This window comes from Trachurus japonicus, chromosome 8 (assembly GCF_045865225.1).
Source record: "Trachurus japonicus isolate A0001 chromosome 8, Traja_1.0".
In the NCBI taxonomy this organism is placed as follows: domain Eukaryota; kingdom Metazoa; phylum Chordata; class Actinopteri; order Carangiformes; family Carangidae; genus Trachurus; species Trachurus japonicus.
Window position 1 is genome coordinate 6,772,710 of NC_140914.1, and position 22,028 is coordinate 6,794,737.

At 43.8% G+C, this 22,028-nt stretch overlaps 2 protein-coding genes across 2 annotated transcripts in view; one reads left to right on the top strand and one right to left on the bottom strand.

Moving 5' to 3' along the window:
* Window positions 1–6,559, top strand: part of gjc1 (gap junction protein gamma 1) — a 55,139-nt gene extending 48,580 nt beyond the window's left edge. Inside the window, exon 2 of the mRNA XM_085783463.1 lies at window positions 2,852–6,559. Within this exon, the coding sequence (XP_085639589.1) occupies window positions 2,906–4,363 (1,458 nt within the window). The 5' untranslated portion in view covers window positions 2,852–2,905 and the 3' untranslated portion in view covers window positions 4,364–6,559. The remainder of the gene's footprint in view (window positions 1–2,851) is intronic.
* A 4,929-nt stretch (window positions 6,560–11,488) lies between these two features.
* On the bottom strand, window positions 11,489–20,171 carry LOC146982463 (alpha-2,8-sialyltransferase 8F-like). The gene is made up of 10 exons (XM_085785581.1): window positions 20,071–20,171; window positions 19,393–19,461; window positions 16,334–16,405; window positions 16,138–16,206; window positions 15,858–16,016; window positions 15,690–15,764; window positions 15,015–15,159; window positions 14,206–14,318; window positions 14,010–14,102; window positions 11,489–12,082 (listed from the first exon to the last, which is right to left on the bottom strand). The coding sequence occupies exons 1-10, from the start codon at window positions 20,169–20,171 to the stop codon at window positions 11,605–11,607; spliced, it is 1,374 nt and encodes a 457-aa protein (XP_085641707.1). The 3' UTR covers window positions 11,489–11,604.
* Between the last annotated feature and the right edge of the window lie 1,857 nt (window positions 20,172–22,028).

A 22,028-nucleotide genomic window follows, 5' to 3' on the forward strand; every position in this document is an offset into this window, starting at 1 on the left:
AGTCTCCAGCAGCTGCACAGATGTGTTGAGCACAGTGCATGCTTTTTTTTGGTAGGATACTGGCCGGTTTTTGTTTTATGCTTGAGGTTCATTTTAAAGTTTTGTTGTTTTTGTTGTTTTGTGCAGCAAAATGTCGGACAAACCTGCAGAAGTTCATTTTGGATTCTATTGGAGAGCTCAAAGTTTGACACAAAACATGTCAAACTCAATTATGGGTTTGATAATTGACACAGTGAGAGAGAAACAAAGCAAAATGTGTGAATGGACACGTACAGAAAAGTGAATGTTAAAGGGGTTTAAGATAAGAAAGGGTGTTTCCTTTAATGTAAACACAAACGAAGGAAAGAGTCTTAACAGGTGCATGAAAGAGTGAATGCAAAAAAGAGCACACCACAAAAATATATTGTATGAATGACACAATAGTACGGTGGCCCAAAGAGTTCAATAAACTGCAAAATTCAGAAAAGACATGCAAACAAAACAAATATTCCCAATTGTGACTTCTTAAGTTATTTTAATTTCCTTGTTTGTTCATTTGCATGTGATTTCTTTAGCTGCAGTGTTTTGACCTCTCTAGGCCACCGTACAATGAATCCTCTACATAACAAATACTCAATTAAAAACCTTAAAAAAAATACTGCAAATAAACAAAACAAGAAGTACAACTAGATACACAACCAGCACTGCATCTGTTACTCCAGTACATTTAACAGCTTCTCCATTATATCACACAATGCAGAGAGTTTAACCTTTACAGCCGTCCGTCCGTCCGTCCGTCTGTCTGCGGCACAGTAAAAGTTACGTAAAGAAACTCTGGTGATGTAATGTGGGAAAAGTCAGACGGAGCTGGACGGAGGAAGGACACGACACACACACGGGCGATGAGTGTGTTCGCTTGTGGCAGCCTCTCACTCCTCTGCTGCTGAGACCATGTGCTGCTTACTCACAGCCACGTCACTCACTTTTTTAGTCCGATTGCACGGTTCAGGCAGCCGTGCACTCACACAGCAATAATGCAAACTCTGTGTCTGTCTGTGTGTGTCTTTCTCTCTGTGTGTGTGTGCAGATACAGTGTACACACAAAAGGATTCCTGACATCTCCCTCCTCCTGTGTCCCTCCACATGTCCTTGTATGGTCACAGTGATCAATACTCAGCACATGTTTCATTGCTTCAAGGCTTCTCTAAAACATCCCGCTGCTCCTCCCTGCTCCCACTGGAGACACAAAGCAGAGGACTGCACTGCAAAAACTCAAAATCATACCAAGAATATTTGTCTTATTTCTTGTCAAAATGTATAATTTCTAGTCAAAACTAATCTCTTTCCACTTAAAATAACTAGTTTTTAGATAATTTTCACTTGTTTCAAACAAATCTTCACTTGAAATAAGTAGAAAAATCTGCCAGTGAAAGCAGGTTTTTTGTGCTTGTAATAAGAAAGAAAAACTCCACTATCAGATTTTTCTACTTATTTCAAGTGAAAATATGCTTGAAAGAAATAAAAAAGTGTCTAAAAACAAGCTAATTTTTATGTGACGAGTCTTATTTTGAGTCTAATTTGATTTGTTTTGACTAGAAGTGACATTTTGACTAGAAATAAGACAAATATTCTTGGTAAGATTTTGAGTTTTTGCAGTGTGTGGAGCTGCTGCTTGTCGTCTCCTCCAGCGAGTATTTTTTCCCTCTCGCTGCAGCTCCGGCTTCGTCTCCGTCTCTCTCACACTATATAAGCTCTCAACCTGCTTGGTAAGGATATCGTCCCTGGAAGCCCTTTAAACCCAAACCTAAGCTACTATTCATGGTTGGATTTTCCTCTCAGTCGAGCTGACAATAAGCCATGCGCCATGCTGCAGCTTCATAAGGGAGGAAAAAGTTCTGTGGAGGTGTCACACTCACATTCACATTCACACTCCCACACACACACCCACTACAGAAGTCGCCCTGCAGTGTTTGGGTTCAGCTCCAGTGCCTGAGCTAATGTGGGTCTGGTGCCGGGGTCCCGCTCCATCGGCCCGTTGCCCGTCCGCGGGGGCCACCTGCTGATCGGAGCCCGGAGCCCAGATCTAACCTACATAGGCAACATGTCTCTATTCCTAAATTGTGCTCACACACTCACACACACACATGCACATACATGCACACACATGCACGTGCACATTAGCATGACACTCCGCAGCAGCAGCACAATGCCATTTACCTCCCAACCAGAACAAACCAGTCAAGTTAATACAATCCTGAAAACTGCACCTCACACAGAAGAAGAAGACTCGCTAAGAGGATTTATTTCTTCAAAAAGAGATAGGCTGTTAAATAAAGTGTGAGCGAGTGTGAGCGAGTGTGTGCACGAACGTGTGTGTGTGTGTGTGTGTGTGTGTGTGTGGGGTGATAGCAAATTCCCTATTTGGATTATTTCGCTTCCTTCTCAGCGCTGCTTGATGGTATTTTTTCCCCCCCCTTAATACGGATATCCTCTTTCCACCCTGTTTGGTCGTCTAATTCCCTAAAAAGCTTGAACCTGACAGCAGCCTCACTGTAGCACTTAGCTCCCGACTCAGCGTGTGTGAGTGTGTGTGTGCTGCAAGAAGTAACAGATCGAATTAAGGATATAATGATGCCAGAGCTCAGAGAGGAGCACTCATTTTAATTAAGGCAATTGTTATGTCAGCCCCCTTTCACATTTGGCCACTGGACTTGCAGAACTAATGCCGTTTCCACAGGGATAAAAGTCTCGTGAGAGAAGTTTCAGACAAAGCTCTGCTGCGTGCTTTGATCACATTTAAACATATATATTTATGGTATATACACTATATATTCATGTTCCTTCTCCTTTTTTTCCTCTCTTTGTCTTGCAGAGTCTGTGAGCAGGTGAGAGAGGGACACTGTCTGCCCCACTGTCCAGCGACACCATGAGCTGGAGCTTCCTCACGCGGCTGCTGGAGGAGATCCACAACCACTCCACCTTCGTGGGGAAGCTGTGGCTCACCGTGCTCATCGTCTTCCGCATTGTTCTCACCGCCGTCGGGGGAGAGTCCATCTACTACGACGAACAGAGCAAGTTTGTCTGCAACTCGGGCCAACCTGGCTGCGAGAACGTCTGCTACGATGCCTTCGCCCCCCTGTCTCACGTCCGCTTCTGGGTCTTCCAGATCATCCTGGTGGCCATGCCTTCCCTCATGTACATGGGCTACGCCGTCAACAAGATCGCGCGGTTGGATGAAGCCAAAGGAGGAGTCGGATCCGCCGCCATCCGGACCGGAGGAGGGGGCTACACGCACAGGAAGCCCAGGAAGATCTGCTTCGGAGCTCGGCAGCACCGCGGCATCGAGGAGGCCGAGGAGGACCAGGAGGACGACCCCATGATCTACGAGGTGCCGGAGATGGAGCCGCCGAAGAGGCCTCGCGATCCGCTGCAGCCCGCGCCGAGGCCCAAGGTCCGGCACGACGGACGCAAGCGCATCCGGGACGAGGGGCTGATGAGGGTCTACGTCCTGCAGCTGGTGTCCCGTACGGTCCTGGAGGCGGGGTTCCTCGCCGGCCAGTACCTGCTGTACGGGTTCCGCGTGACGCCCGTGTTCGTGTGCTCGGGGAAGCCGTGTCCGCACAGCGTCGACTGCTTCGTGTCGCGGCCCACGGAGAAGACGATCTTCCTGCGCATCATGTACGCCGTCACCGTCCTCTGCCTCGCGCTCAACATCTGGGAGATGCTCCACCTGGGCATCGGCTCCATCTGCGACATCCTGCGCCGCCGCCGCTGCCCGCCTCAGGAGGACGAGTACCAGCTGGGTTTGCTGGGCGCCAACGGGGGCGTGGAGGGGTCGGTGGGAGGCGCGCTGCCCGAGGCGGGGTCCGAGGGAGGGGTGGGCGGAGACGGGGCCGCGGATTACGTGGGTTACCCCTTCTCGTGGAACACTCCGTCCGCTCCGCCCGGCTACAACATCGTGGTCAAACCCGAGCAGATGCCCTACACGGACCTCAGCAACGCCAAAATGGCGTGCAAGCAGAACCGGGCGAACATCGCCCAGGAGGAGCAGCAGCAGTTCGGAAGCAACGAGGACAACTTCCCCACGGGAGGAGAGGCCCGCGTGGCGCTCAACAAAGACATGATCCAGCAAGCTCACGAGCAGCTGGAGGCGGCGATCCAGGCGTACAGCCAGCAGCACCGCGCCGAGGAGCAGCTCGGCGACAACCAGGACGACAAGCCGCAGAGCAACATCATCCAGGCGCAGCCTCAGCCGCAGTCGCAGCCGCAGAAAGAGCGCAAGCATAAGTTCAAGCACGGGAAGGGCGGCAGCAGCGGAGGAGGCAGCAGCAGCAACAGCAGCAGCAGCAAGTCGGGCGAAGGGAAGCCCTCGGTGTGGATTTAAAAAACATTAAAAACAAACACCAAACACAAAGACAAGTGCACTGAAAACGTGTAAATACAGAAGCGACATTAGAGATTGGATGACGAGCCGTTGCAATCTGTCTTGGATATTATTATTGAAAACACCGCTGTGCCTTAAAGAAATCCTGCAAGCTGGAGAAGATGTGTGTGTGTGTGTGTGTTTGTGTGTGTGTTTTTCTCTGCTGAGGTGCGTTTGCAGCTGACAACTCGTTTTTGTCTGGGCTCTCTCCGCCGTCTAAAACTTGAAAACAACCACGTCACACAACCAACCACAAAACTGATCCTTTAGGCCACAGTCAGTCTGTCGTTTACATGTCTCGCTCTCCTGAAAGCAGCAAAACCTCCGTTGTCTTCCTGTTTTATCCTCCTGAGCTTTTGGGAAAATCGCTGAATGATACTGAGGCCTCTTGCAAAATCAGATCGATTCCCACATTTTTGGCCTGTAGCTCGATTCCTCGCTCGCTCCTCTGCAAAGACGTCGCTGCCTCCGGCGTCCGAATTTCCTCGGGACGGTGACGTGAAAACGAAGCAAGCACGGTCACGGTTTGTAAGGGTCAGTAGGGACTGCAGAGGAACGTCATCGTCACGTCGTACGTGCAATTAAATGAGGCCTCGAGCGAATGAGACTTCATAACGCAGTGACGGCGTCGCACCTCCCCGAGGGGCGTGGCCTGTCAATCGCTCTGTGTCTGTATCCCAGTGTTCAGTCACATTGCTGTGACTCTGTTTCTAAATGTTTCCTGTTTGTGTGCTTTTGATAATAATTATGATAATACTATTAATAACGATAGTGCTACGCCAGCTGCTGCAGCACAGCAGGTGGATTTTTAGACAAAATTTCCTTAAAGAAAAAATGTTTCTCTTCTTCTTCTTCTTGTTTTTTTTCTAACAAGGTGCAGAAATAACCCAGTTTTTATACCTTCACTCTTCAACTTTGTCAGTTTCTCTCACTATCTCTGGCTCCTCATGGCTGAACAAGGCTGCTCAGTGCTTCACTGTCGCTCCACCTGCCTTGTAGTCTACTGCCCCCTGGTGGCGAGTACATAACCAGTTGCCAATGCTACTGATCCACCAGCTGTAATGATCCTTTTCTATTATTGACAATGACGGCCTTGTAGTCACCTCCAGTCTTCCCAGTGCCGCGTGCTTAGATGCTCCGAGGCTTCAACATCGATATCAACATCAACAACCTTGTAATGGAAAAAGGTCTAAAAGCCATTACTATAGTTATAGTGAGACCAAACACTGTTTGTGTGTGATGCAAGTGTCAGTGCCAAGATTTTAATACCCAGGCTCATATGAAGCCTGGTTGTTTGTAGCTTTGGAATAATGTGGCCATGGTACTCCAGCTGTGGAAATAATAATAATGCCTACGTGAGACCAACCCTTTTTTTTTCTTTTTATAAAAGTTACTTTTATTTCTCTCTCTCTCTTTCTTCTTCTTTTTTTTGTATTGCAGGTCTGTGAATTGCTTTTTTGAAACAGGAATTAAAAGAACAAACTCCAAAGTGGAGTCGATTTTTTATGTTGGAGCCTTTGTTTTTATATAAAAACTCTTTTTTTCAAGACGATTTTTTGTAAAAAATAATAATAAACACAGAGGAGACAACAAGTTCTCTTGGAGGAGGAGAAAAAACAAAACAATGGATTACTCGTATGAATATTTATGGTTATTGTGTTTTGATTAATTGCCTTCTAATTGTAAAAAAGAAAATGTGAAATATGACATAGTATATTTTTTTAACCTGTCGGCTACAGTGACTTAATGACGTCCAAAAGAAAAGAAAGAAAATACAGCCAGACATTTCCTTGTATGTTACAGTATCAGTATTTAATGTACGTAGCAACAGTGATGCTCCTTTTCCAACATTGTTATGAGATCTGCTGAACTGTGTGTGTGTGTGTGCATGTGTGTCTGTGTGTGTGTGTGGCGATTAAGAAGAAGAAGAAGAGGAGGAGGAGGAGGAGGAAGAGGAGGGGTTGGACAAACGATTCAAACCATCCTCAGATTTACTGCTGAGGTTTTTCACTCATGTCACAATGGTTTATGTCACCAAACCCAAGATCATTTTGAAAACCTTAATAAATTGCAACCACAGACATTTGGACACTTAACCAGTTTTAACAACACGATTATCCTCCAAACACACACACTGAGGTCTGACGGAAAAACTAAAAGTATGGAGGACGATCAACGACTATAAAGTCACTATAGCTGCTCTCAGGCGCTTTGTATTCTCCACTCAGCTCAGTTAAGGAGCTGTAGGAGTAACAACACCTGGTTGGGTAGTGACGCTTCCTGGTTTCGCTCACGCTCATTGGCTGCTGTTGCAGGTGTTTCTGCCAAAGGCCTACGGTGGCCCTGAGGGCTCAACACAACACACATCAACAAAAACTGACGACACAGTGTTTCTTGGGGCACAAAAAAAGTGACTGACCTGGGGCGTCATTTATCTCACTGGGTATATGCAGAGGTTATATTCCCCCTCTCTCTGTCTCTCTCCAAAAAAGATAATGTAGAAAAAGAGCCTATACTTAAAAGTGATGGACCTAAAGGCTAACGCTACATTAACAGTACAGATTATCAATAACATGTGAATCATGTGTCATTGCAGTAAAACAAACTCGCTCTGTTTTGCACATTCAAAACAGGTGAGTAGGAATGTCTCACTCACATCTTAAGAAAAAGAAAAAGTAGATCCTGCAACACAAAACTCTTTTCTTTTTCTCAAAACCCTAAAGTCATAAAGCTTTGAACACAAGTGCCCCAAAGCCCGGTCCGTCACTTTATTGCGTCCCCAGACACTCTTCTGCTGTGTTTGTCCTATCGTTGGAGGCCTAAAATTAACAGGTGTGTGTCCATCCTTGATTAGTCAAATTTCATATTAAAGATCAATATCTGTGATCACATTCAGATCAATTTACAGATTCTTGCAGAAGTCTGGATCCTATCTGGAGATGTTTTCACACCATATTATTTTACAATCTGGGCGTTGTCCGGTCCAGATTCCATCATATATACGCCGGCCTCATAGTTAGAAACAGCTGTGCAACCACATCTCTTTGGATTCTGGGTATTTTGGCTCCGCTCACATTAAAAACATGGTGAACATGGATTCTTTCTTCTCTCTGGGCACCGTCAGGCGCCGCATGTCTGTTCAACAGACAGACTGACATAAATCACCACGAGTGTTTTTTCCCCTCACAGCTCTGATTGATTGACACCGGCCCCCATCTGACGCCACCAGCATCCCAATAAGCCACTGATTTACTAACAGTCTCCCAGTTAGAGTCACAGCCCCCACAACCCCCCTTCAGAGCCCTTGGAGGCCAGTCAGCCCACATTAATTAAACTCTTCCCCAATGAGTTGAAAGTTACTCAACTAAAGTGTGTTTGTCTCCTCTGTCGGAGGAGAAGTCGACACAGCAGCTGGTGATGTTGTGTTGCTGTGTCTGTACCAGCTGCAGCCACTAGAGGGCGACTCCAGAGAGGCTGTTTTTACTCAGAAGGAGAAGACCCCATCTGTTTAAAGTCTGCATGACTGGCAGCTTGGCCTCACATCTCCACGTTTTTACTATTCTAGGTTATGTGGCTCAGACGGTTTCTTTCTTTATTCTTTTTTTTTTTTAATAAATAAAAGGGGGGCATTGTGAAGGAATCCAGGCAGCTATCCAGGTCAAAAGATTTACCCCCATGGCACAATTATGTGTTTGTCTCACCCTGTTCTCTTTTCTTCTATTCACGGACTGAAAGGGGGGGAAGTTAGAAAAGAAAGTAAGTGCAGAAAGTGGCTTTTTAAAAAAAAACTTACTTACTGGGTTATTGTCGCTGTCCTGTGACGAGCTCGGGGGCGCGGGGGGGAACAAAGAAAGAAAGGGATTTCATGCAAGTTTTGACCTTTGTGGTGACACTTTTTCTAAGCTTTCCCCTTCCTGAAGTGAATTTACTCCACCAGAGGCCACAAGACTCCACAAGACAGTCCATTTTCATTCTTTCAGTCACTCAATTACTCTGCAGGAATTTAACTTTTCTTTTGCAAGAAAGTTGAATGGAATCAGTAATGCATGCTAAATTTGAGATGTTTCACTTGACAGGGACAATATTATGCATTTTGGTGCACATCACAAACAGTGCAGGTGTCCCTTTGTGATTTATTATCTCTGTGCATGGACAAAAGGAGAATTTAAAAAATGAAACTGGGTGTAACAGATGAAATCTTCTTCTTCTTCTCGTGGGGTCTGTTTATCAGGGAAACCACAGCGTCCACCCTCCTCAGCGTCTTCCTGTCCGTCTGTCTGTTTGTCTGTGTGTGTGTATGTATGTATGTGTGTGTGAAGAGGAAAGAACCGAGGCCAAGTTGTTCCCAGTATGTGTTTCCTCTATAGTCGCCCACATGGGGCCGTGACAATAATAAAAAAAACAAAAACAGTGGTTATTATTATTACTACTACCAGTACAAAACTATTGATTCATACATGCATTTGTGTGTTTGTGTGTTTTTTCTATGCCTTTTTTGTAAATTGTACATTTCTTTCAGTGCCATTCTGGTATCCCCTGGCAAAGATTTTTTTCATATTCTTTGATGAATACATTTGATTTGCATGTGAAAAGACCTATTTTCCTACAAAAAAATAAATAAATCAGAAACACACATTGATATTAAGTCTCTTGCATCTTTTTTTGGTTGGCTTGAATGAAAAAAAAAAAAGGCTTCCTGCTTCCTGCTCTTGAAACATTTTAGTCCTGTTGTCAGTATGAGATGTGAGTATGAGTTTGATTGGGGGTCTCTATGGTCCTATCAGGAGAATTACAAACACACAAGCTGATGCTGTGTCACTGGCAGAAACAACAACACCGGAGACCGAGGAGACGTCACTTCGGCTCACGTCAGCTTGTGTCATCCTGTTTGTCACTTTTGGCAGCTGAAGCTCAGAGAGCGTCCGAGTCTGTGAGGCTTTAAATTACATTAACGCACCAGCAGGTCGGCGTTTGCTCCAATTAACCACTGACTTAAAAACAAAAACACAAAAACGAGACATGACCTTGATAACTGGTCTGAACATGAGGACACACTCACATAAAATGGAAAGTTTTGTGATTCTTTGAAATAATGATAGATAAATAAATAAATAAATAAATAAAACAACTATAATACAATAAAACGTCCCGGTGGGAACGAGCAGGGCCGCAGCAGCTGGATACAATGAGGTCACTGAGGAATCCCATGATGACCCAGTGTCTGGGATGGACACTTGCTCTGACTGTATGTCTGTATACATGGATGTGCATTTTAAAGGATGAGCTTTTATCATTTGGAGACCGAAAAGAGTGTTTAATGGTTTCTGTGGCAGCACTCATCATCATCCAGATGTTTGCATGCGTGGTTCACACGGCAGATGTGTGATTCCCTGCAGCAGCAGCAGCAGCAGCAGCAGCAGCAGCAGCAGCAGCAGCAGCAGCAGCAGCAGCAGCAGGAGGAGGAAGTGAAGTGAAGTGGAAGGTGCGGAAACATAAAGGCCACTGATCTATGGAGAAACATGAAGCCTCATCATGAACAAGAAGATTATGTGTTGGCAAATAATACACCATATACATGCACACGACACGGGTTACATCAGGTCAGAACACGGGGCTACACTTCATAATAAGCATTAGGAAATACTTTATTATAAAGCAATTTCCTACATTTATACACACAGTTTTATGTGTTGTTTAATTGTTATTTTATACTTACCGGAAATTAATGTTGGATTCAGCTTGTATAAACCAAGTGTTACATTGAACATTCAATTCAATTGTTACATTCATTTCAATTCAATTCATTTGTAAAGAGTCAGTAAATGATTAACAAACTATTTATGCTGCACTTATACGATTTATGACAGTGACAGTCTGTGAGTTTGTTAATAGATGTTTTATAAACACTTATTAATACTGCAATTCATGATTGAATTCAGTTGCTCTTGTTAGTTAAATATGTTATAAAACACCTGTTAGCACACTCACTAACTGGATGGTAATTGATATAATACTTAGTTAATTCTTTTTTTTTTAAGTATATTTTTTTGGTGTTTTTGCCTTTATTTGAGAGTGAGTGAGACAGACAGGAAAGGGGGAGGCAGAGAGAGGGGGAATGACATGCAGGAAAGGTCTGCCCGACGCGGGAATCGAACCGGGGACGCCTGCGTTGAGGACTGTAGCCTCCACATGGGGCGGCCGCCTTAACCACTGCGCCACGCACCACCCCACTTAGTTAATTCTAATGAATAAATAATGAGATATTTTTGTAGTAAGGCTTAACTGGTGCTTAATAGTTAGTAGCTGTCATAAAGTGTGACAAAAAATAAAATAAAACGATAAATAACTGGATCATGTTGTTGCCGTCGTTAATGAGAACAAGCTGTTCGCAACTGCGATTTACGACGCTGGCGACACATGTTGGAGCTCAACAACTCAATGAAACGAGACAAGATTTGTGATAAATATCTTTCTGATGAATATTTATTCACTTTAATTTAATTTTACCACTCAAATAGAAAAAACAACAAAAACAAGCCAAAGTGCCTCAAGTGTTGATTGATTTTCATTTTTTTGTCCCAAAATACATTCAAGTTGATCTAAAGAAAAGAAAAGAAAAGAAAAGGAAAGAGGCTGCCATGGTTAATTATAAAGCACTAATTAGTAACTGATCAGCATAAGGCACGACAGTGTACTTGCTCACAGAGGCCCTGACCGGCCAAACGTTTCTACATTTGTACCTTTTATTTCCTCTGATTTCCCGACACAATAATTAATATGAGATGTGGAGATAATGAAAACAACAAACAGTCTCATTCAGTGAAAGAAACATTCAGTGTAGCAGGAAAATATTGATCAGTGCATCATAAATGTCATCGATCAATCACGGCTCTGACTCAGATACATCTCTAACTAATTATGTCGTTAACAAAGATTAAATCCCATTACCTCTGGAACGAAAATGTATGGCTGTATGGCCGCTGTGGGCTTCCGTACAAAGGCCTCACAAAGGCTTACCATTACAAACAAAAACCCTCCAGACTCCAGCTGGAACATTTGCATCAATAAATACAGCAACACTTCATCTGTGTCATCAGATAAAAAATACATCCATCCCACTGAAAGAGAAGATGAAGTGGTTCATGAGTTCCTGAGGCTGCAGGGAGAGAGAAGGCACTTTGCTCCTGTGCTCTCAGACTAAACTACTTCTCAGGTTGTGGACATTTGCCCAGGTGGAGCTTGAGCACGCCCTGAGTGTGCAGCCGCAGCAGGAGGTCAAACTCAACCGGCATGGCGTGGAATCTGGTGTTAGGCCGTCTGTTGTCATAGTAGTGGTTGGTCAGGGGGTGGTAGTCGTCCGGGTGACTGCTGAACGGCCAGAAGCCGTACAGGTGCACGTTCTTACAGAGCTCCACCGCCAGACTGACCATCATAAGGCCGCTGCTGAGCCGCGCCTCCTTCAGGCCCTGCGCGTGCCAGAAGTCGGCCAGTCTCAGGAGGTAGTCGGGGTTGAAGAAGATCGGCTGGATGGGGCTTCTGAAGTCCTCAACGGTGTAGACCGCCCGCAGGCAGCTAGGAGTGTTGCGGTTGAAGGAGAAGGCCGGAAGGAGCAGCAGGGAGTCCTGGTAGATTTGCAAACTCTCCGCAAACGGACGGCGACGCCCATTCAGAGCCCCGTACCTGAAAATAAAGAGAAAGTGTGAAGAAACGACACCAGAGGAGCAGGATGAGGTGAGGTACAGGAAGCCACTTAGCCGCATCTCTTGTCTCATCTTCAGACAACAGAAAATTATGTCATCAATTTAGGCCATGTGCACACGGCGTTATGAACATCTGGACTTTCTGGACCACTGTTCAAATGGACTGTTCCAAATATTAGAACCACCTTTGGGGACCAATATGTACATTTTTCGGTAACACTTAAGGGAACACATATTCACCATTAACTAGGTGCTTATTAATATGCATATAAGTAGCTTACTAGCTCCTTATTAGTAATTATTAAGCACGTATTACCACCCAATTCTATAGTATATAGCCTTATTCTACCTCTATTACACCATGAACTAAGATTACCGCTTATTCATTGTAAATGCATTAATGCTTTACTAATTCAGAGTGATAAAGGAAGAATTACTGATCTTGTGCTACTGCCCCTGTACAAGGCCCCAAAAACCCACTGGTTATTCACATCATTATTCAGAAACAACAATGCATTAATTTACAGTGAATAAACGGTAATTAGGAGTTAATGGCCCTCATTTATTAAACTTGCGCAGGATCTGGTGTAGATTCTGGTGTAAATATCAGTGTACGCCAAGTGTCACGTGTGATTTACTAAAAGTGTGTACGCTGCTGATTTCGGCGTAGAACCGGCGTGGTGGTGATAAATCCGGCGGCTGAAAACGAGCGTCATTTAAATGTCATGCCCCGATATATTCCTGCTTTAGAGGCCTCGCCCTGCCCCTTTTACGACATGGAGACACGGAAGACGGCCAAGAAGAGGGACTTTACCGACATTACCGCGTTGAACAGGGAGAGGGCGGCAACATTAAATATCTGCACATTGATAGATTGATAGATTTTGTGATTGATAAGCGTCATCCCGGTGGATGGAGGCTGCAGACGCACGTGTCACCGACCACGTCAGGAAACACAGCGACCTAATGAAATGCTCCTGCAGTTTACTAAACACAAGTGACTGAGGAGAAATCATAGGCATATTACTGCTGCGAACGCAACTTTATGACCATCAGCACCGCTGGCATGGTTCGGCTGATGGAGGAATGTGAAACACCGGCCCGATGTCCCGCTGACAGGTCCCGGTGACGGGAAAAAAAAAAGAAAAGAAAAACACTCGTAGCGGAGCCCCCCCCCCCCCCCCCCCGCCCTCCGGTGTCCGTCAGAGAGAGAGACTGAGGAGCCGTCCGGTCATGCTCTGGTGCTGCAGATGTTGGTTTGTGTGTGTGATCTACAATAACAGGTCTGTCTGTCATTGACTGTTGACACAGCTGATTAACGACCATCTGTCACGTCGTGGTTTTTAATTCATCTCAGTTGCCCAAAATAAAAGTCGAGTTATATTTTCAACACAGACTTGGTTTTATCGTTTCTTTTTTTTTTTGGCTACTTTTTATCTTTTTATCAATATAAACAACAACAACATGTGGTCCACATCGCTGCGTTATTAGACTATGGTTTAATAATCATTCTGACACAGCAGCACTCCTTCCTGCATGTTCTACGCTGGTTCCAAATGTGCGTACACCTGGTCAGAGCTGGCGTGAGATTTGTGCGTACCGTACGCTCACGCTCAGATTAATAAATGCCGATCCTTGCGGTGAATTTGGTGTACACCCATTTTTTTGGTGTACGCAAGTTTGATAAATGAGGGCCAATATGAGGAAAAATCTTAAAGTGAATAAAAATAATTACATTACATTTTTATTACACTTTTATGAGAGGGACCGTTTTGGGACCTACGGGTAAAAAGTGTAACTCCATTTTTCTTTAAGGGGCCTTGAGGGTTAAGATCAAACTAACATTTTGACATTTTGGACCTCACAGGCCTCCATAACTGAGTGAGTCCATCATGTTGGTGACTCACTTCTCTATGAGGATGCTTGGGTTTGCTGTGACCAGGTTGGTTTTCCCGCCCACGTGTTCACTGTAGCCGTTCTCCAGAGGAGGGAGGTTACACCTGAACAGAGAACATGTAGAGGTCAGCAGGTGGAGAAGAAGAGTTCACTTTGTTTTCATTAACAACCTTCATCACTTCATCCACCTTCATCCACGTTCTTTACCTGATCACAAAGTCAGCCGAGTCGATCATCCGCCCACAGCTGCTGTTTCCCAGGATCCCTCCGTTCCCGACGACAGCGCACGTGTCCAACGTCTTATTAGCGAAAGGATGCTCCTGCAATGGGGGAAAAAAAATTAAACCTAGAAAAAACTGACGTCAGTGCTGACGAGGAGCTGACTTTACACCTCCGACCTGACCGTCAGCGATCGGTGAGGGTGAAGTGTGAAGACGGCAGAGATGGGACCAAGTCACACATGTGCAAGTCTTAAGTCTTAACCTTCAAGTCTCAAGTAAGTCCCAAGTCATTTTTCTTTGGGCAAGTCAAGTCACCTTATTATTGCAATTTCACCCACAGAATCTAATCTAAATAAAGTGTAGACAATATATTAGAATAGAAAACACTGGGTGACCACCATCAGGAATACGATTTAGGGGTCAAAAATGGCCGGAATTCTCCTTTAAAGGATAAATGTTCCTCAGTCAATGGGATCACAGGCTGTGAAATGTATGTGATGGTCTGTCCGCTGTGAAGGTGAAGCCTCAGAGGCATCAGATGTTACTAATAATGGTCCCACTGGGGCGGTGCGTGGCGCAGTGGTTAGAGCGGCTGCCCCATGTAGAGGCTACAGTCCTGTACAGTACAGGCCCCGGTTTGAATCCCGCGTCGGGCAGCCCTTTCCTGCATGTAATTTCTGCCTCCCCCTTTCCTGTCTAACTCTACTGTGTGCTATCAATAAAAAGGCAAAAAGCCAAAAAAAAATTAAATAAAATAATGGTCCCACTGTAAGATGATAAACAAAGAAAACATACCTTCACAAAGGTGCTGAAGATCTCCGGCGTCACCTGGAGGCTCTTCTTCTTCTGGCCGTCGTACACCAGCTTGGTTCCCACGGGTGTGTTGGCCTGGGAGATGATGCCCTGCTCGTACCCACTGCAATTTGTCTTCAGCTGAGACCTGAGGAAGAAACACAGGGGGCTACGGTCATTAATAACAATTTACACATAGTCAAGAAACTTGACGACTTTTTTCAGCATGTCTGTGGATAGTAGACATTTGCTAGCCTAGAAATCTAGACGCACCCTAGCGGCAGCAAATATATTTGCTCCATAGGTGGGTCTAGAAACGAGCCATAGGAACTTTTTGAGTCTTGAACACCGTTTGTGTTCACCAATCACAGCGCTCTATCTGATGATAGATCTGATGACATACATTTTAATTGGCTTGTCGGGCTAACGTCATCCTGCTCTTTGCTCTGATTAGTCATAGCGCTACCCTATTGCGTGCAGAGGCAGTTTGAAAGACAGCCTTCATCCCGCCCCCTGGATTGAGCCGTCTACCGGTCTACCTAAAATCTTGAAATTATTTTCATGTTATAATATGCAATGCAACCATATATATTAAACATTAAATATACATTCAATCAATGTATATAGAATGTATATGTATAGAAATATATATGCACTGTATTACATTTGTTGTTTTACCTGAATTTTTGGTAGTTCTCCTCCTGCCTCCTCCAGACTTGTGAGTAAAGAACTTTTGCAGAATCGATGATCTTCCTGTGACACACACACACATGTAAATGGGCTGCAAGGTGTGTGTGACCTGTGGTATCTGATGTGACCTGAGGAGAAGTGCATCTCTGCTCTCACCTGTTTTTCTGCTCAGTAGTCTCACGTGGGCTCTTCTTCTGGGGTGGGCTCTTCTTCTGAGGAGGGCTCTTCTTCTGAGGTGGACTCTTCTTCTGAGGAGGGCTCTTCTTCTGAGGAGGGCTCTTCTTCTGAGGAGCGACTGGCTGAAGTTCAACATTACTGTGAAACAACAGAAACAAAGACACATTAATTAAGTGACACACACACACGTAAATGGGCTGCAAGGTGTGTGACTGTGGTAACTGTTGTGACCTGAGGAGAATCTCATCTCTGCTCTCACCTGTTCTGCTGGTCAGGTGTCTCAGGTGGGCTCTTCTCCTGAGGAGCGACTGGCTGAAGTTTCACATCACTGTGAAACAACAGAAACAAAGACACATGAATTAAATGACACACACACACACACGTAAATGGGCAGCAAGGTGTGTGTGACTGTGGTAACTGATGTGACTTGAGGGGAAGTGCGTCTCTGCTCTCACCTGTTTTTCAGCTGCTCATTAGTCTCAGGTGGGCTCTTCTCCTGAGGAGCGACTGGCTGAAGTTTCACATTACTGTGAAATAACAGCAACAGAAACAAAGACACATGAATTAAATGACACACACACACGTAATTGGGCAGCAAGTTGTGTGTGACCTGTGGTAACTCATGTGACCTGAGGGGAAGTGCGTCTCTGCTGATTGTTATCTCAGATTGTTATCTGTCTTTCTACTGCTATGCTGCTACCATTCTGTACCTTATTATGTTTGGGCAGGTAGCATCGTTATCTGCTTTCTTTTTTTCCATTGTTATTATTATTACTATTATCTGTGATCTGTGGTATGTCTGTCTGTATTTTAATGTGAGGACTACGGACGGAAACTAGCTTTGAGCTAAATCCGGCAAGACGCCACGGTGTTAAATTGTTCATTAAAGCAGAAGTAAGCGATCCGGTCGTTTTGGCTAATGCTGCGTTCCAGGCAGGCTTTTGAAACCGTAAATTACAGCTTCAAGTCATGACTTACGACTTTGTAGCATTCCAGGCAACCCACTCGTGTTTTTCCGACCTGTTTTACCTGTGAAAGTCACTATAACGGCCACTCGTAACTTCTGACCCGTGAACTTGTACCAGATCGAACTGGTACGACTTCACAGTTCGGAAAAACATGAGTTACGGGTTGCCTTGAACGCACCATAACGTCTTGTCAGCCGATGGAGTTAGCAGCCCCCGCCCTCGCCATGGATCTATTGGTCCTCGTCCCTACGTCACCACATTCGGGCGCATCCCTTGGCTGCACACACAGCCCTTCATGCCGTTCTCTCTCCTCATTGGATAAAACTTGTAGGATACGAGAAAAGTTTTCTCCTCGGCTTAGAGCAGAGCAGAGTGACTGAGAGACCCGTGTTTCGGTCCAAACAATCTATGTAAGTGATTGCTGTTGGAAGATATAACTATTTAAGACTTATATTAAAGGGATAGTTCACCCTAGAATGATATTTTGCTCATTATCTACTCACCCTCATGTGGACTAAGGGCTGGAAGAAGTTTCAGAGTCCTCCGTCCCTTCTCTGAGTTACAGGGGGTCTCAGCGTAGCAGTGCATGTCCATATAACGGTTGTAAAGGGACACCAGAGCTCTTCGTAAAAAAACACACACAAAAAAACATCCAAATACCTCCATGCTGCTCGTATGTAATGTCCGTCTTGTGCTGAAGCCCCAAATTGCGTAATTGTCCCGAAAAAAATTAAATAAGTCTATATTTTAAGCTTGTTTGTAGCGGAAGCTTCTCAAAGCTCCTCTTCCTGGTCCGTCCAAATCTCGCGTGATTCGCAGTAACCGCACTGACGCCGGCGCAAATCACGCAAAGCTTTGAGAAGCTTCCGTTTTTTTCGGGACAATTACGCAATTTGGGGCTTCAGCACAAGACGGACATTACATACGAGCAGCATGGAGGTATTTGGATGTTTTTTTGTGTGTGTTTTTTTACGAAGAGCTCTGGGGCCTGTTGTTCGAAACCTAGATAAGGGATTAAGCCGGGATATGTTGGTTATCCTGGCTGAATTTAGCCTCAAGTCGGTTGTTCGAAAGCTGGATACCTTTATCCTGGTCAAGTTACTATGGTGATTTATTCTCTGCAGCTAGCCTGCTCCAGACCAGGCTAACAGCCAGGCTTAGTTGATTCTGTTGTCTTTATCTGTGAAGTCAGCAGTCACTCTGATCAGAAATCAATGTGTTTCAGACAGTTATTCCATGTTCTTATGTACATATTGGCCTGATTTATAAACAAACAAAATACATTTACAATAATCAAAAAACATGAAATATTTACAATATTTATTAGGTTATTTTTCTTCTCTTTTTTTTTCATAATTAGGCCTAGTGCTTCTCACACTGAATCTTTGCATCTGCCAGCGCTGCCTGCTGCATGGCTACAGATGTCTGATGGTTTGTGAAATCTGGAAAACACATTAGCACCGAATTGTGCAAACTGTTCTTCAGTCAATACTCACTATTTTCGATATCTGTGACCCATCTATGATATTTTCTATGACCACTAGTATTACATGGCTTCTCATAAAAAGTAATGGAGCAAAAATAGCAATAGATTTATGTTTATTTTTATAAAATATGTTACAAAATACAGTATATTGGCCTAAATATTGGTTGAGGGAAGAAAACAAGAATACAGTTGTTTGAGCAGGCACCTTCCAAATAATTTATACACCTCATTTGAACATTGTTATCAGCAATTTATTGAAGCACCAGACTGCATGATGTTCTTATATTTAATTAATTTTCACCTGTTGCACTTTTGGCCACTTGTATTTGTGAACTTTACTTTAGATGATAAGAGATTTGTGCAATGTATCAACTTCCACTGCTCATCATTAAGGCAAAGTGCACAGCTGTTAATTTGTGAAAGGAACTTAAATTGTGATTATAATTTTGGATTAGGCTACTTCCACATTCAATCAGTCCACAGTTGTCCGTGCTCTCTCTGAGCTTTACGACAGCAGCAGTGCTTTTTTTTTTTTTTTTTCTACGAGGTGAGTCACCTGACTTCAGCATTAAGTTCCTGTTGATTGGAGGAAAGTAGCCACACCTGTCCTCTCATCGGTGAATCTGTGATCAATCTCTGTGGTCTACTGACAAGAGAATAAGTTACACCTGGCTTGACAAAGCTGCTCCTCCTCAGCCTGACTCAGCGTTCAAACAACCAATTAAGCCAGGATGGACTTAGGAGACTTTGTCCAACCTGGCTTTTCCACTTATCCTGGATATCTTTATTCTACTTTCGAACAACAGGCCCCAGGTGTCCCTTTGCAACCGTTATATGGACATGCACTGCTACACCAAGACCCCCTGTAACTCAGAGAAGGGACGGAGGACTCTGAAACTTCTTCCAGCCCTTAGTCCACATGAGGGTGAGTAGATAATGAGCAAAATATCATTCTAGGGTGAACTATCCCTTTAACACAAAAATATCGCTTACTTCTGCTTTAATGTGCACTGTCCTCAATAAATAAACAATAAATGAAATGAAATTAAAATACTCTCACCTGTTCTGCTGCTCAGGCGTCTGAGGTGGGCTCCTCTTCTGAGGAGCGACTGGCTGAAGTTTCACATTACTGTGAAACAACAACAACAGAAACAAAGACATGTGTATTAAATGCAGGAGAAAAGAACAGAGGTCCCCAAAGGAACGCTGTTTATTTATTTGTAACGCCGTTTATTCATTTGTAACGCTGTTTATTTATTTGTAACGCTGTTTATTTATTTGTAATGATGTTTATAACGCTGTTTACTGTGAAACAACAACAGAAACAAAGACACATGAATTAAATGACACACACACGTAATTGGGCAGCAAGGTGTGTGTGACCTGTGGTAACTGATGTGACCTGAGGGGAAGTGCGTCTCTGCTGATTGTTATCTCAGATTGTTATCTGTCTTTCTACTGCTATGCTGCTACCATTCTGTACCCTATTATGTTTGGGCAGGTAGCAGTGCCATGCAGCGTTCAGCTGCATGGCATCGTTATCTGCTTTCTTTTATTATTACTATTATCTGTGATCTGTGGTATGTCTGTCTGTTTTTTAATGTGAGGACTACGGACGGAAACTAGCTTTGAGCTAAATCGGGCACACTTACAAGACGCCACGGCGTTAAATTGTTCATTAATGTGCACTGTCCTCAACAAATAAACAATAAATGAAATGAAATGAAAATGCTCTCACCTGTTCTGCTGGTCAGGCGTCTGAGGTGGGCTCCTCTTCTGAGGAGCGACTGGCTGAAGTTTCACATTACTGTGAAACCACAACAACAGAAACAAAGACATGTGTATTAAATGCTACTTTTAAGTAGAGAAACCATCCCTCAACAGGGGAGGTGGCCTCAGACACCACCTATCTCCAATTTACAATGCTGCCCTTTCATCCCTTCCCAGGAGATTCAACAATCTAGCCTCAAAGAACAACCACTGTTCACAAGTGGCAAGTGACTCCAACGACTGTCGTTATAACACAATAGGGCACTAACAAAGTCGAAACCAACCTTCCATCAAAGGCAGTCATTTAAACGACTGTCGTTGGCACTTGGAGCACAAAAGGGAACCAGTGACATCATCACCCTTGTGAACGCCCACACAAGAGGTTAAATAGTGAGTCTCCACACCAGATAGTTGGACCAGTCCCAGCCTGGTCAGATGCGTACATGAACTGATGAAGCCTCTTGGATGAGAGGTGAAACGTCTTCCTAGAGAAATAACTAAGTCCAGTTGCTTTCGATTTAACCTCCTTTGAAATACTACGACCTGGGCAAATGAGAATATGCACCGGATCATAACTGGATAAAACTTCATGTGCACCAACGCTACAAATGGGCCCCAACGGTTAGGGGAATTATCCAAGCGCTTGGGTTAGACTTTTTCTGGTATCATTATCATTTATGTGAACTGTGAAAAATATTTTGGTACAAGTGTGGGTACTGGTACTGTGTTTTGAATGTACAAAAGCACTATTGGTTGATATTTCTTTGCATTTGGGTTATTGAAATCATATTTTGAACATTTAAAAGGTGTGAATACAGTAAGTGAATGGTTTATTAAAAAGAGAACCATAATTTGATTTAGTTTGCAACTAAGCTAAAAACCTCATTCATAGGTTTATTGTTTTCATTAAAAATATTGGGATTGAGCTCAAATTAAAAACATTTCATTTCATTGATGTGAGGTAACAGAAAGGGTTAAAAACACTCTTTTGATTCATTATTGGTTGATTGAAATAAGCTAAAAACTGTTCTGTTGATATATTAAAAAAAAGGGTAAAAAGAAAGCATTTTGAAGCTTCAGGTATTACTGTATTAATTCAAAAGGGTACAGGAAGTGTTTTGTTATTTTCTATTTGCTGAAGCTTTTCTAAATTTAAAGGTATAATTCCAAAACAATCAAAAAGGGTTTAATAAAAATAAATGTTTGTGTCTTACCTTTTACATATTGTGGTTTAACATTCTTTTAAGAGTAGGCTAATCTGTATTTCTGAGGGCTTACATAATTCTTGCTAACACATAGCATAGTAAGTTTTCAGTGGAGGCACCGCACTAGTTATTTCCTTTTTCCCACTCTAATGATAAAGTCCCTTGTTTAAATAAGAACCACAGCGAATTCACCATCTTTAGCTGAGAACCTAGGACCTGTTTTATTTTATTGGGTGTGACCACAGTGTAGTTTATAAACACTAAGGGAAAAAGGGGTTACATAACACTGTTTATTCATTTGTAACACTGTTTATTTATTTGTAACGCCATTGATTCGTAACGCTGTTTATTCGTAACGCCGCTTATTTATTTGTAACGCTATTTATTTATCGGTCGGTTATGACACTTCCAGTGACGACACTCATCGGCCAATCAGTGGAAGGCAGTCGCCTGACGTCACGTTTTAGTAACGCTTCGGCTCGCTTGGAACCAGGGCTGAGGTGATACCAAAAGTGTACCTGGTTGCAGGTACTGCGTGCTAGTGGAAACACGCAAATAGCGCGCCGAGCCGAAGCGCGCTAGTGGAAACGCGCCAAAAGACACATGAATTAAATGACACACACACGTAAATGGGCTGTAAGGTGTGTGACAGTGGTAACTGATGTGACCTGAGGGGAAGTGCGTCTCTGCTCTCACCTGTTCTGCTGCTCAGGCGTCTGAG

Excerpts from the sequence above, each read along its gene's own strand:
- LOC146982463 (XM_085785581.1), bottom strand. The coding sequence starts at position 20,171 with ATGTCTTTGTTTCTGTTGTTGTGGTTTCACAGTAATGTGAAACTTCAG. Across the intron at positions 19,462-20,070 it reads ACGCCTGACCAGCAGAACAG|TAATGTGAAACTTCAGCCAG; the intron begins GTGAGAGCATTT and ends GTTGTTTCACAG. Across the intron at positions 16,406-19,392 it reads ACGCCTGAGCAGCAGAACAG|TAATGTGAAACTTCAGCCAG; the intron begins GTGAGAGTATTT and ends GTTATTTCACAG.